This window comes from Euleptes europaea, chromosome 12 (assembly GCF_029931775.1).
Source record: "Euleptes europaea isolate rEulEur1 chromosome 12, rEulEur1.hap1, whole genome shotgun sequence".
In the NCBI taxonomy this organism is placed as follows: Eukaryota; Metazoa; Chordata; class Lepidosauria; order Squamata; family Sphaerodactylidae; genus Euleptes; species Euleptes europaea.
The window spans coordinates 63992577-64006361 of record NC_079323.1 but is presented as its reverse complement, the minus strand read 5'-3'; the positions used below and the strand labels follow the sequence as shown (position 1 = coordinate 64006361).

General features: G+C 42.7%; 1 protein-coding gene across 1 annotated transcript in view; it reads right to left on the bottom strand.

Annotated features, from left to right (window-relative positions):
- Window positions 1–13785, bottom strand: part of UMODL1 (uromodulin like 1) — a 76067-nt gene that overhangs the window by 35369 nt on the left and 26913 nt on the right. The window contains exons 3-5 of the mRNA XM_056858408.1: window positions 8446–8604; window positions 7309–7424; window positions 578–770 (exon numbers count right to left, since the gene is read on the bottom strand). Of these exons, the coding sequence (XP_056714386.1) occupies window positions 578–770; window positions 7309–7424; window positions 8446–8604 (468 nt within the window). The remainder of the gene's footprint in view (window positions 1–577; window positions 771–7308; window positions 7425–8445; window positions 8605–13785) is intronic.

The following is a 13785-nucleotide window of genomic DNA, read 5'->3' as shown; positions in this document are numbered from 1 at the left end:
GTTTCCTACCATTACACTCTTTGGAAGATTGGCTGGAATGTGCATCCATGTATTTAGTCTTGGAGATACACTTATGAGAACTTCCTAGGTTAATACAAATCTCTTGGTTGGAGCAAGCATTGAGTATAAAGAACATCTATTTACATCTTTTGAAATAAGTTTTAGAAGATACCTTACAAGCATCTCAGTTTTGATATTATTTATAAAGAATATGCAAGGCCAGATTCCAAAATCACAATGTACATTTAGAGTAATTTTGAGATTGTCTGAGATTATACCACTGCATCTGAACTCCAAGTCTATTTTATGCAGTAGAAAGCCACTACTGGTGATGTCTTCTCCAATATTTTATGCTGTGAGAGATACATGTGCATTCTTAAACCATAACAAATTGTTTAGGGGATTCATAAAATTTTCTGTAAGGAGGAGGGTTTTTCTTGTGCAAAGCTGCCTTGCAGGTTAAAAATTTATCTCCAGATTATAGACTGCAGTTTCTCCTGTTTACAAAGTGTCTCTTACAGGGCTACATTTCTAAAGAACTAAATCATGTATAAAGGTAGTATTTGAAAAAAATTACCTTGTACATCTGTGTCGATAACTTCAGACACTCGCATCACAATGTCCTTCAACGAAGAAGACAGGTTCACCAATGGAATAGGCTGCTGCAAGCCAATCAGGACCTGAGATGCTAATGTCTCAGCATAGGGTTCTGCTTGTGTAGTCTGGATATGGTACATTGAGACATTTAAGGGCCACAACGCTCCAGTAATCTATAAAAAAGATACTCTTATATGTTACAACACTTTTTAATATGTTATACATTCATCAGTATTAAACAAAGTAGAAAAGAGAAGAAGTATTTAATCACAATAATTCAGTAAATGAAATGACATGAGGTTTAAGTCATTTCCTTTGGGAACGTGTTACGAAACTTTGAAATTTGAATAGCCAGAACTACAATGTAATCAACATATCTAATTCTCAACATGGCCTAATCTGTGGATACCAAAATCCAGATGTTGAAGCCATGAAAAGGCAAAACAGGTCTTTCTACAAACCTGAAAAATGCCGCAGGTTTGCAGAAAAATCTAAAATCTTAAAAATACATTCGTAGGTTAGAACCCCCTAAAACAATAGAAAAATCACCTGTAGCTTTAAAAAAACGAATGCCCTCAGTGGCTATTGCTAGACAACCACAACAGTATTGCCAGAGTTCAAACCTGGTTTTGTCAGTAATCGGCAGGGGAAGACAGCAGGGCCCTTTCCAGGGCTGTTTTTGCCTTTGGGCGACTCATTGCAGGTCTACCAGCAACCATTGAGGAACTTGCTACCACCAGACTTTCATGACTCACTCTGGCCCAGTTACTTGCTACTATTCAGTAGCAGCCATCCCACGAAAACTACTGTAGTATAGTAGGCAAAGTTTCAGACTAGGATCTGGGAGATCCACACTTGAATCCTAATTTTTCTGTGGAAGTTCATTGAGTGACCTTGGGCCAGTTACACAGACTCAATCTAACTCACCTCACAGGGTTGTAGTGAGGATACAGTGGAGGAAAGGAGAATGAAATAAACAGCTTTTGGTCCCCATTCTGCGGAACTGCACTGTACACACAAATATAGCTGAAATAAATAAATATAGCTGAAGATGGGAAGGAGAAAAAGAAGCAGGAAAAGTGAGGATATGCTGAGATGAGGGAAAGAGGAAATGCTGTGAGGAGAGGGACACAGGGGAAAGTGAGGTGCCCCCCCCCACAAGTCCCAGCAGGTTCCCCACTGCACAACTGGGCTCAGCTTGGAGGTTGGCTCCATAAAACTGGGCCATAGTTTTCCCAGGTAGAGGCTGGTGGGGGGGGAGGGGAGGGGGAAAACAGTGTGGGTAGCAGTTAAATTGTTAGACTAGGATGTGGGAGACCCAGCTTCAAACCACACTATCTGGGTACCCAAGGTTGGGATAAATAAAATAAATTCATTGTGAAAATATAATTTATTTAAGGCATTATGTCAAGATAAAAATGCCTGGTCTGATATATAATTGTCTGGATATGTTTATATATCTGTAAATATATGTGTATGTTTTACATGGGTTTCAATTGACCACTGAGGAAGGCCAAATAGGCCAAAATGCATCTGGCATGTGGTTACAGTATATCAACCTTAGGAAATGCCATTGTGCTGTTTTAACTATTTTTTAAAAATAATTTTTATCTTGACATTAAAAAAAAGGTAAAGGTCCCCTGTGCAAACACTGGGTCATTCTCGACCCATGGGGCGAAGTCACATCCTGACATTTTCTAGGCAGACTTTGTTTACGGGGTGGTTTGCCAGTGCCTTCCCTAGCTTTGGACTGCATTACTGCAGCTTACCACTCTGAGCCACGGGGCTCCTATCTTGACATAGCGCCTTAAATAAATTATATTTTCACTATGAATTTATTTTATTTATGCCACCCAACCTTGGGTGCCCAGCTTTTGTATTTTAGATTGGGTTTCATTCCCCTTTTCTTTTTTCTTCAAACCATACTATGCCATGGAAGTTTGCTGGGTGACCTTGAGACCGTCACTCTCTCCCAGGCTCATCTTTTATTCATGGAAGGTTTTGCATTGGATTTGCCACTCTTTAGATGCACTTTTTCCCCATCCATATTCTCAAAACTCAACAATAAGCTGCCATGCAGAGTTTTGAGAATTCAGATGGGGAAAATGTGCATCTATAGAGTGAGAAATCCAATGCAAAGCCTTCCATGAATAAATGGCAACAGAGTTGCAGTGAGGATAAAACGGAGAAGAATGATGTAAACTGCTTTAGGTATCTATAGGGGAGAAAGGTGGGTATAACTGAAGTAAATAAGCAGCAAATAAAGTTGAAGACTGGGGGAGGAGATAAAAGAGAGGTTAGTTGATAGGCAGTGAAGAGGATATGGGGGTCTGCCAGGAGTAGGTGAGGAGGAAATAGTGTGAGGAAGGGGATATAGTGGAAAATGAAGAGATCATATAGGTTGCCAACCTCCAGAAGTATAACTGATCTCTAGACTACAGAGCCCCTTCTGGATGCACACCTTAACGTGGTGAGGGGGTTTGTGAGTGTCAGGGAAGCTGAGAGCAATACCATAAGGGGTCTAGACTCTATCAAGAGACTAAACTCCTAGCAGAGTCACTCAAGACGGAATGGTCACAGCTGAGACACCAGACAAAGATGCATCCACCCCCTTAAGGGATCAATGGCCACATCCGCAGAAGAGAACAGGCAGTTCCAATGGGGATGGGGGTAGAGGAATCCCTGAAGGTTAGCTACTGGGCAGCAGCAGTAGTGGAAGGTGACACTGGCGGAAGATCTTTCGTAGACAACGGCAGTGCCACTACGGCTAACTCTGGTTAGTACTGTGCAGAAGAAGGCACTGGTAAACCACTTCTGACCAACCTTTACCTTGAAAACCCTATGATGAGACAATCCAAATTGAAAAAAGATATAGTGCTGGAAGATGGGACCCCCAGGTCGGATGGCACTCAATCTGCTACTGGGGTAGAGCAGAGGACAAGTACGAGTAGCGCTGTTCTTAATGATGCGATTGGACTAAAGCCGAAAGGACGTTCAGTGGTTGACATGAATAGATGCAAAAGGAAAGTCCGAAGCTGTTCGACGCATATGGGTCGCCATGAGTTGGAAGCGACTTGACGGCACTTAACACACACAGACTACAGAGATCAATTTCCCTAGAGCAAATGGCAGCTTCAGATGACAAACCCTATGGCATCACATCTCTGCTGAGCTCCCTCTCCACCTCAAACTCCACCTTCCTCAGGTTCTGGCCCAAATCTCCAGGATTAGCTCAACCCAAGTCCTTGTAGGTTCCCCCCTTGAGCTATTATAAATATGGTCTTGCTTTCTGAGGAAATCAGAAGAAAATGATGTTATTAAAAGCAGAATTAGAAAAGCATGGTAGACGTCAGGGCTGCCAATACCCTGCCCACAGCTTCCATTTCCCACCACCATTCCACATGGCAGTGGGTGAAAAAATATATTTAAAAATGTCCATCGGATGGATGGCATGACTTTCAGGGGAAACCTCTCTAGGAATCAATCCTCTCTAGGAATCGCTGGAAATGCTCTTGTTTTGTCAAAGAGTTTCTGGTGATTCCTAGAGAGGCGTAATGTCACTTCCTGGTTTTCCATAGAAGTTACATCATGCCACTTCCCATGTCTCCCAGCCCAGCCTCCCACTGGTTGCCAGTCTGTGCTTGGCAAATCTAGTAAATGTATTGGCAAAATAAAACAACTAAAAGGAGACTTTTGGAATTTACTTGCATATTGAAGTTTCTGGGGTCTTTAAGGCAAGTAAGTGGAGCGGCCTTAATTAGGTAGATTATGAGACACTATGACTTATGCCCTAACCTCAATCATATTGGACAGTATAAGACTGGGCTTTCCTGTGCATCCTTTGTAGAGTAGGCCATTGACCATATACTTAAGGACTGTTCTAAATATGGCACAGAAAGGAAGATTTTGATTATAACATTATATTAGCTCAGTATCACTGATTTCTGTTTATTTTTTTTTGCTGAAGCAATTTTCCAAAAGGGAGCAATGGGGCAGAGTTAATTTTTATATGACTAGGGAATTTAGATTCTGGAGCTGTGATTAGTTCTTTGTCCAGTAGGTGGCGGTAACAAATTCTGTTTATGCTCTGATAAGAATTCCAGAAGGTAGTAATGTTAGCCTGCTGCGGCAAAAATAAACTGGAGTCTTGTAGCATATTAAAGAATAAGGCCATTTATGCACGGATGAATTTGCTGCTCCCTCAAAGCTCTTTTTTAAAATCCACCTTTTAAAATGCTTATTAACGGAACCGAATCAAATGAGAAAGTCCAATGTTGATTGGAGCCTAGAATTATGCAGTGATATCCCAACGTGCAGAACTTTGCTCCAATGGGGCTGGGTTATCTCAACGGTGTTCCTCCCACAGCCATTAACCCACCTCTTTCCCTGCCCTCTGTCATCCCACACATGCGCGGGGCACGGCGGCCACCCTCGAAAAAGCCTGTTTTCCGTTGATGGAGATCTCGCTAAGGACTATGTCGTCCTTTTTTAATTTATTTCTCCCCGATAAAATAGCGATATACCGATAAATTGGTACCTCCCTCATGGGAGGTCTTGCCTAGGATTTGCTGCTCTCCGGATGCACATCTTCCCCACCCGAATTCTCAAAACTGGAAAACAAGAGGTCTCAACATTCACGGCAATGGAAAAATATGCATCTACAGAGTGGCAAATTCAAGTCAAAACCTCCCATGCAGAAGTATCTTGATTCCCAGAGCAAAGTTTTCTTGGCAGCCCAAAACAGAGGCTGCAAGAATCCCAGCTGCACAAAGAGAAGCAGGGTGTGCGTTGTGTGCCTTCTGCACAGGGTAAAAGGATTGGGAGGATCACACACACACACACACCCCGCCACCTTCACCTGAGAGCTGCAGCCCATTCACTGGAACCTCCTGAATCCTCGCAATTCCCCCCATGGCCCTGCTCCCCCAAAGAGAGGGAGTTTTTCCTTCAAGGAGCAGAATTCCAGAAGCTTTTCTGAGTTCACCATACTGAGACTAGGAGGCGGTTGCCTTGCAGAGATAAGGAACTTGCCCAAGCTTGCTTGTAGGGCAAGGGAGGTACTGTTCCTGTCATCCATATCATAGAATCATAGAGTTGGAAGGGACCACCAGGGTCATCTAGTCCAACCCCCTGCACAATGCAGGAAATTCACAACTACCTCCCCCACACACCCCCAGTGACCCCCTACTCCATGCCCAGAAGATGGCCAAGGTGCCCTCCCTCTCATGAACTGCCTAAGTTCATAGAATCAGCATTGCTGACAGATGGCCATCTAGCCTTTGCTTTAAAATCTGCAGGGAAGGAGAGCTTACCACCTCCTGAGGAAGCCTGTTCCACTGAGGAACCGCTCTAACTGTTAGAAAATTCTTCCTAATGTCCAGATGGAAACTCTTTTGATTTAATTTCAACCCGTTGATTTTGGCCCGACCTTCTGGGGCAACAGAAAACAACTCTGCAATATCCTATATATGACAGCCGTTCAAGTACTTGAAGATGGTCATCATATCCCCTCTCGATCTTCTCCTTTTCAGGCTAAACATACCCAGCTCCTTCAACCTTCAACCTTTCCTCATAGGACTTGGTCTCCAAACCCCATGTACATACAAACACACACACACACCCTAGCAGTATAGGTCCATTAGGGTTACATTTTTCTAGCTTGCACCAATACTACAAAAGTTCAGAGTATCCAATAAGGCTGTGTAGCATACATAAAGCCCCCTTACCCATACACACCCACAGCAGATCCAGTACTACCCTAAAACAGCTTCTTCACTACAACAATGAGGCACCTAATAGAGACACAAACCCAGGGGACCAGGCCCTGCAACAAACCAAGATTCCAACTTTGTGCCTATATACATCCAGACAACACTTCACAGGACCATCAGCAATACCATTTTGGCTCATCCACAGGCTCATCCTCCAATGGGATACATACCACCATGTGTCAGGACTGTCCTTTTGTTCTCCTTGTAGGACTAAGGGGTCCCTCCCTATGCAAAATGTACACAAAATTGATATGAACAATCTCAATATTAAAATATCAATAGGGTAACACTTCAGTCTCTCAGGATACTGAATTGTTCACCTGAAAGTCACTATTCTCCAAAAAAAGAATTTGAAAGGGGGGTTTCTGAACTGGAACTGATAAAGATGTTTCACACTACCCTCCACCCAGGTTGAACCAGAACTTGCAATTTCCATCCCTCTATAGCTGTTAATAACCTTCACAAAATCTAGAACTTTCCACTTGTGAATGGACTCCCCTCCCTTGATTAGATTTGTATTTTACTTAATTACATTTCACTGTCTAATTCTGTTCCAGGATCAAATGGACATGCTTATTGTATTAGGTGCTATGGAACATAGGCAGGACAATGCTGCTGCAATCGTCTTGTTTGTGGGCTTCCTAGAGGCCCCTGGTTGGCCACTGTGTGAACAGACTGCTGGACTTGATGGACCTTGGTAGAATCCAGCATGGCCTTTCTTATGTTCTTATGTTCATACCTCCTACATAAAATGTCTGTATAGTAAGGATTCACTCATAGCATCTGAAGAAGTGCTACTCATAGCATTCTAGTCCATGAGAGCTTATGCTGGAATTCAATGTTAGTTTTTAAGGTGCTCAGCTCCCCTTTTTAATTTATCCTCTGCTGTGTCATCACAGAAGTTTGCAGTAGGCTGAAAGCCATTTGTGTGCATTCATACCATAGAGTGCAAAAGGCGTGAATGTTCCAGAAGTCTTGGGTCCACTCTGATTAATTCTTTGAAATCCATTTTCACCAGGACTGACACATTATACCAGTATTTTGTCATTGTTTGCTCTAAAAATTAACAGAAAAAAGAAAACAATTTTATTTGAATCTTGGAACACTAAATCAATGGAAATGTGCCCAGTTACTGAAGTGAACTCCTCATGTCCAACGGCCATGTTTAATCTGATCAGTATCACAAGCTCAGCACTGAAATTGATCCTCTTTACTAATTCTTTTTAATATTCCACAGCACTTCATCTCAAATTCTTATCAAGCTTCTGCCCTAAACATTAGCAATCTCTGCAGTTCAGGAACTCTGTATACACCTCCTGCATGTCAGTCATTGTGTTTTACTGCCTGTTTAAATTGATGGCAACTTTGCAGCCATTTCCCACACTGACAATGCCATCTCATCCAGAGTTACACCCTTCTCAACCCATTGGCTTTAATCGATTTAGAAGGGCGTAACTCTGCTTAGGAATACACTACGAGTCAGTAAAAATGTGCTATGTTCAGTTTTAGCCAGTTTGCTATAATCCTCTAGCAGTACTGAGGACTGCACTAAACCCCACATTAACATGGAAATACATAAATGAGCCTGAGCCTGGCCTTGGCCAGGAAAGGGAGGCCTATAAATCTAAATCATCATAAATGTTTGCTTTTCTTTACACATTTGAAACATTGCCTGAGTGTGATATTTTCATTGGTCAACAAAAATTATATTAAGCACAAACATGTCAGTTATCGTGCTGTTCTCACAACATAATAATACTTTAGCTACCCAAAGTGCTATGAAACTGCTCTTCATTGCCATTCCAAAGTTCCAGCAGCTCATACTATCAGCCTTTAAATATCTGGGCAGTCAGAAAGACTCCACTAAAGGGGAAAAATAGAAGGCAAGACATGGATGAAGCATTTCGGGGGGGGGGGGGGTCCACTACTAACAACAGCATTAATTTGACAAATAAATTAAGATCACTAAGACTGCATGTTTCTATTTGTCAAGTGACAGCTCGTCATTTTTCACCATTTTCAATGGATAAAGAATGAGCTGCTATTGCTGGGGACCACAAATTGATCAATAACATACCTTCAGGTACGGGGTCTGAACAACCCATTCCTTTAGAAGTCTCACAGCATTTTTGACGTTCTGGACAATCTCTATCAATAGTGCAGGAAACATTTAACTCTTCCACTTCCTTTGGGCATGCACCAAGTGTTGAGGCAAATTCGCTGGATCTGTTTAGGGCTACACACCAAAACAATTAACAATAAAATTGTATCCACTGTCCAAAATTCAAAAGGCTACTTTAGGCATGACCTCCCCCCCCCCTCGAATGACAGGCCCTTCACTGCCATCACATGCCATACCCCAAAATGTTTATAAAAGTTCAGTGGTTGCTGTTTGAAAAACACAATCTCAAAACTCTCTTAGGAGCACCAAACCAGTTGTGAGATTCATTCATCCCCAGGCACTGTTTGTTGTCTTTAAATCTATCTTATCCAATGCACAGCTTCACTCTCCTAATAACACTGAGCATGAGTTGAATGTACCCCAATGGGAAGCCACTACTTCAGCCTACAGAAACATACAGTGCTAAGCCAGTATCAGAGCTGGTTGCTTCAGAATTACCCCACCCCCAAACCCAAGAAATAACGCCTGCTATCATGAATTTTTAAAAAGTCCAATGAAAAATGTTATCAAGTGGAATTCATTGTGGATGTAGTAATGGAAAGATGGGCGCATCAGTCTAGCCCTGATGTCTAAAGAGAAGCTCCACACCCAGATGTCATTAACCTCTAAATACTAGTGATAGGCTTTGGCCCTTGAGCCCTTTTCTTGGCCCTCCAGGGTAACTGGTTGGCCACTGTGTGAGACAGGATACTGGACTACTAGATGAACTGCTGGTTAGTTCCAGCAAGACTTCTTATGCTCTTAGCCCTTGTGGTCCCACCAGGTGTCAGCAGGACATCATAAGTGTCCTCCATTGCTAGATGCAATGGTGCTCCTTAAGTGTCTCTTTATTGGAATGGGCAAGGTCCACATAGGTAGGGTTGCCAGCTCTAGGTTGAGAAATACCTGGAGATTTTGGGGGTGGAGTCTGGAAAGGGTGGGGTTTGGGAAGGGGAGGGACCTCAGCAGGATATAATGCCATAGAGTCATACTCCAAAGCAGCCATTTTCTCCAGGTGAACTGATCTCTATCACCTGGAGATCAGTTGTAATCCCAGGAGATCTCCAGCCACCACCTCGAGGTTGGCAACCCTACACATAGGGTTCCACAGGAGTAGTTCCCTTCATTTGCCCCAATTTGCCTCTTCAAAACCTCAGGGGCTGAGCTGTGCCTCTGCCTTGGGGCAGTTCTACCTGGCCTGCCCAGGTCTCTTAGCCTTCTCTTGCCTCAGCTCCTCCTTTAGGTTCCTCTTCCTCCTTTCCCTGTACCCTCTCAGGCTTTCCCAGCCAGCTTGCCTTCCTCTGCTTCCATCTCTCCTGACATGGGGGGGGGGGGCTCCACCCATGCTGCTCAAGCCTAGCACCACCCTTCCCTTCCAGAGCCTTGCTCCTCGCTTAACCCCTTCCCTGCCTTGCCCCACTCCAGCTGGGTTTGCACAGGGCTAGCCAAATGCCCTTGCTGCTCCCAGCTAATGCCCTGGGCTGGCAAACCTCCTGCCCCTGTTGCTATGCTCAGCCACTGTCTAGTGGGAGGGAGACTTTCCTGCAGGTGGCACCCCCCCCCATTCCTGCTGGGCCCATAAGGCTGCTACTGCCTTCTTGAGAGGTGCCCCTGCCCTTTCCTGGAGTGGCCTCTGTGCCACAGTCCTATTTCCAAACTTAGTCAGTTTGCATGTGGATGATCAAGGGCAGAAATGGAGCATTAGTATGAAAAGGTATGACTCTGTTATGGGCCATTTATGCATGGGAGGCTTTGCCTTGGGTTTGCCACTGTCTAGATGCACATTTTTCCAATCCGAATTCTCAAAACTAAAAAATAAGCCCCCATGCAGAGTTTTGAGAATTCGAATGGGGAAAATGTGCATCTAGGCAGTGGCAAAACCTCTCATGCATAAATGGCCATGGTATTCACTTCCTGCCTTACAGAAAAATAGCAAGGGGCAATACTGACTCCTCAGTCTTTCTTGGCTTAGAACATTCCCATACCTAGGTGACTGCAAGCTTGAGATGTTTATCATTTCCCTTCCTCTTTACCTTTGTCATCATCCCCAGTCATTGGAAAGGTAAGGTAATGGTGGAAGTAAGCAGCAGAAATTGGGCAAGATGAAGAGGAGAGGTATTGGTAAGACAGTGGGTGGACAAGGAGAAATTCTGTCTATTTGTATGTGTGCACATCTCTATGGCTGTGTGCATCTATGTCCAATCCTCTACATCAACCAACATGTGTGTGTGTGTGTGTGTGTGTAGGCAGAATTGCAAATTCTCATGTGTCTCCATTTGTAAATACTTCAGTTCCATAAATTCACAAAAACTGCAACACATCCCATGCATGGCATTCGCTAGAAGTGTCTCCTATTTATACATTTTGGCTGCGAGGATGGCAGCACTGAGCCTTTCTGTGAACTCCTGGCTGCAAGGAAGTCCAGTGTGTGTGATTTCTTTTACATTCAAAGAAGCAGGGAAAGCTTGAATGATTTGGCACAGAAGGAGTTCACAGTAAAAGCTGTGTGAGGAAATGGATGGGCTTGTGCTGCTCCTCCACCACACTGTTTCAATGCTGACCACTTTGAATCTGAAAGGATCTTGATGAGAGGGTTAATAACAGCCACAGAAAAAGTGCTTACTCTGATCCTAATTAATTGCCCACCCCCTTTCCCAGGACTCTTTTAGCAGTGAATGGAACAAAGCCTGAAATGGCTTAAAGTACCATGGAATGGGGGGTCATGATGTTTGTGCCCAACCCCAATTCTCTTCCACAAACTGTCCCATAGAAAGCACAGAATGGTGCCATTGTGAATTGTGTTGCTTGCTTGGAACTCAGAGACCAGAGTAACTGTGCTGCAGAGTTATACTACTGAGGAGGCTGATAGACCCCCAGAGCTCAGGTGTCTTTGGCTGTTGCAATGTTAGGAGCAGTTTCCGAATTTTTTTAAGTCCCCTCCCAGTTCTTTACAGGTCTTTGTAGATGTTAAAGTAATTACTAATGTTGCTTTAACAAAGGAACAGGGTAATAAACAATTCTGACTCCCTGCCTTTCTGCACGTTTGCAATGGCAATTCCCTAGCCAATAGAATACTTACATCTGTCATTTCATCATCACCTTGAGATTATCTAAACTGTTGATATAAACAAGTTAACTCTTCAACTGCCCTGACAGAAATGGAACTCGCATTGAATCCCTAATAAGCCCCTTTTCGAGTTACATTGCTGTCAGACTTATTAACATATCACAAATCACATTTATTAACACATTATTTCACATCAATAAGTCCTCTTTGTTGCTTGTCTTTCACTGACTTAATCTTGAGTTGAAGATTTCTTCCTTGTCTTGCTTCATTTGCAGTCTTGTAATTTCATGAACTTGAGATTCCAGTATTTTGTCACTTTGACTATTTGTAAATCCATCACTCTGGTCTCTTTCTGTTTCCACGTCAAAACAGTTCTTTATCTTTTCAAATGGTTTGGATCCTGTTGACTTGTTCAGTTGTTCAGCAATTTTCCTTGCAGTTGACTCAGTGTCACAACAAATTAAAACATTGTCCATTGATATTAAAATGTATTGCCATAGTCCATTTTCCTTTCTGCTGAATAGACACTTCTCTTTATTTCCCCTTTTGAAGCCTTGCTTCTTTAGTATAGAGGTAAGCTCATGATTAGCTGTCATGTTAAGCATCATCACTGGCATTTTCTTTGACGTTGCAATATTCAAAAGTGTGTTTATTGCTGTATATTGTTGCAGTGATTTCTTCTCCCCACTGAGAAACTTTTCTTCTCTCTTCTCCCAGCTTGAGAAGTCACTGTTCACTTCAGAATGGTATAAGGTGGTTGAAACCTTTACATCTCCATCAGCTTCAGGACTGCCCCCTTCTGATGCTGTATCCTGTAGACACTTCGTTGCATCAGGTGGCCTAAGCTCCCACGCTGAGGATGTAACCGGCTCAGTTTTGCCTCTTCCAACCTTCGCATCACCCATTCTCTCAGTATCAGTTGCATTCACCTCATTCACAATGGGAATTTCCTTTCCCCTTTTGTTTCTCGGGATGCTAACATTTCCTTCACCAGTAGATGGTGCTAGAGGTTCTGTTGAATCACTCTGTGCACACATCAGCAATTCAGCTTCCCATTCATTTGTACTTTGCACACGCTCTGAAGTTTCAACACAAATTTCACATTGCTCATAACTCTTCACACAGTCCTTTACTGGCAAGCCAAACTCACGTAGTTGCTGCCTTACAGATTCCATATTCCTGTGTGCTAATTTCATATGCCAAAAATACACACAATCTTTATGCTTACAATCCTCAGTATTTAAACTTCTGATCTCCTCATTGTAGCCAACAAAGTATTCTTTCTCATCATCAACTTCGTCTCCTTCTGCACAAAGTTCATTGTCTTTCTCATACTCAGACAGTTCATCAGCAATATTAACCAGATAAAGATCAGTGTCCTCCACTTCAATAACATATTCCTTGCCTTCTGGGTCAAGTAAGGAACTATATTCATCCGCTATTTTGAATTGATAACCTGCTTTGATCACCCTTCCCATCGAAAGGAGGCATTGCTTAGCCTTTGGAAAGTACATCACTTTCTGCAAGTTAATCTGCATGATTGTATCTTTTAAACTGCGTATATAAATGGTTGCAGTTCCCACTTCATTGCACATAAACGATTCCCCATTTGCATTAACCAAAGTCTTTTCACATTTCTCAAGCAATTTAAAACATTTTCTTTGATTCAGCATATGAATGTTTGACCCTGAATCTAGAAGTAAAGCCTTTATATCCTTAGATTTGTAATTATTCACTTCATCAGCATCATCTTCACATTTCAGCATACACGTGGTTACATCTTTTACAATTCTTTTGTTCTGTTGGCGACCCCTTGTGGCCGAATCTGTTCTCTGCTGCTCCCTCTCTGTTTAAAATTGGCGCCTTTTCTAGCAGCATATTTCTCTGACTCAGACTGGCTGCCTTGAAAATGTGATCTCTCCCAATATCTAGCACGGTCATCATCAAATCCTTCTTCACAATCATAAGACTTATGTCCATATCTGTCACATTTGAAACATTTTACAGATTTCTTTTCATGTACATGCATTGCTGAGATCCCATTGGTCACTTCACCTTCCAATTCATCTGCTTCATATTCGCGTAATGCAGTTATCATATCTTGCAAAGTTAAATTGTCTTTGCCTAGCAAGGCCCTCCTTTCAGTTTTGTACCAGGAATGGAGACTTGCTAAAAATACTGTAATGAAC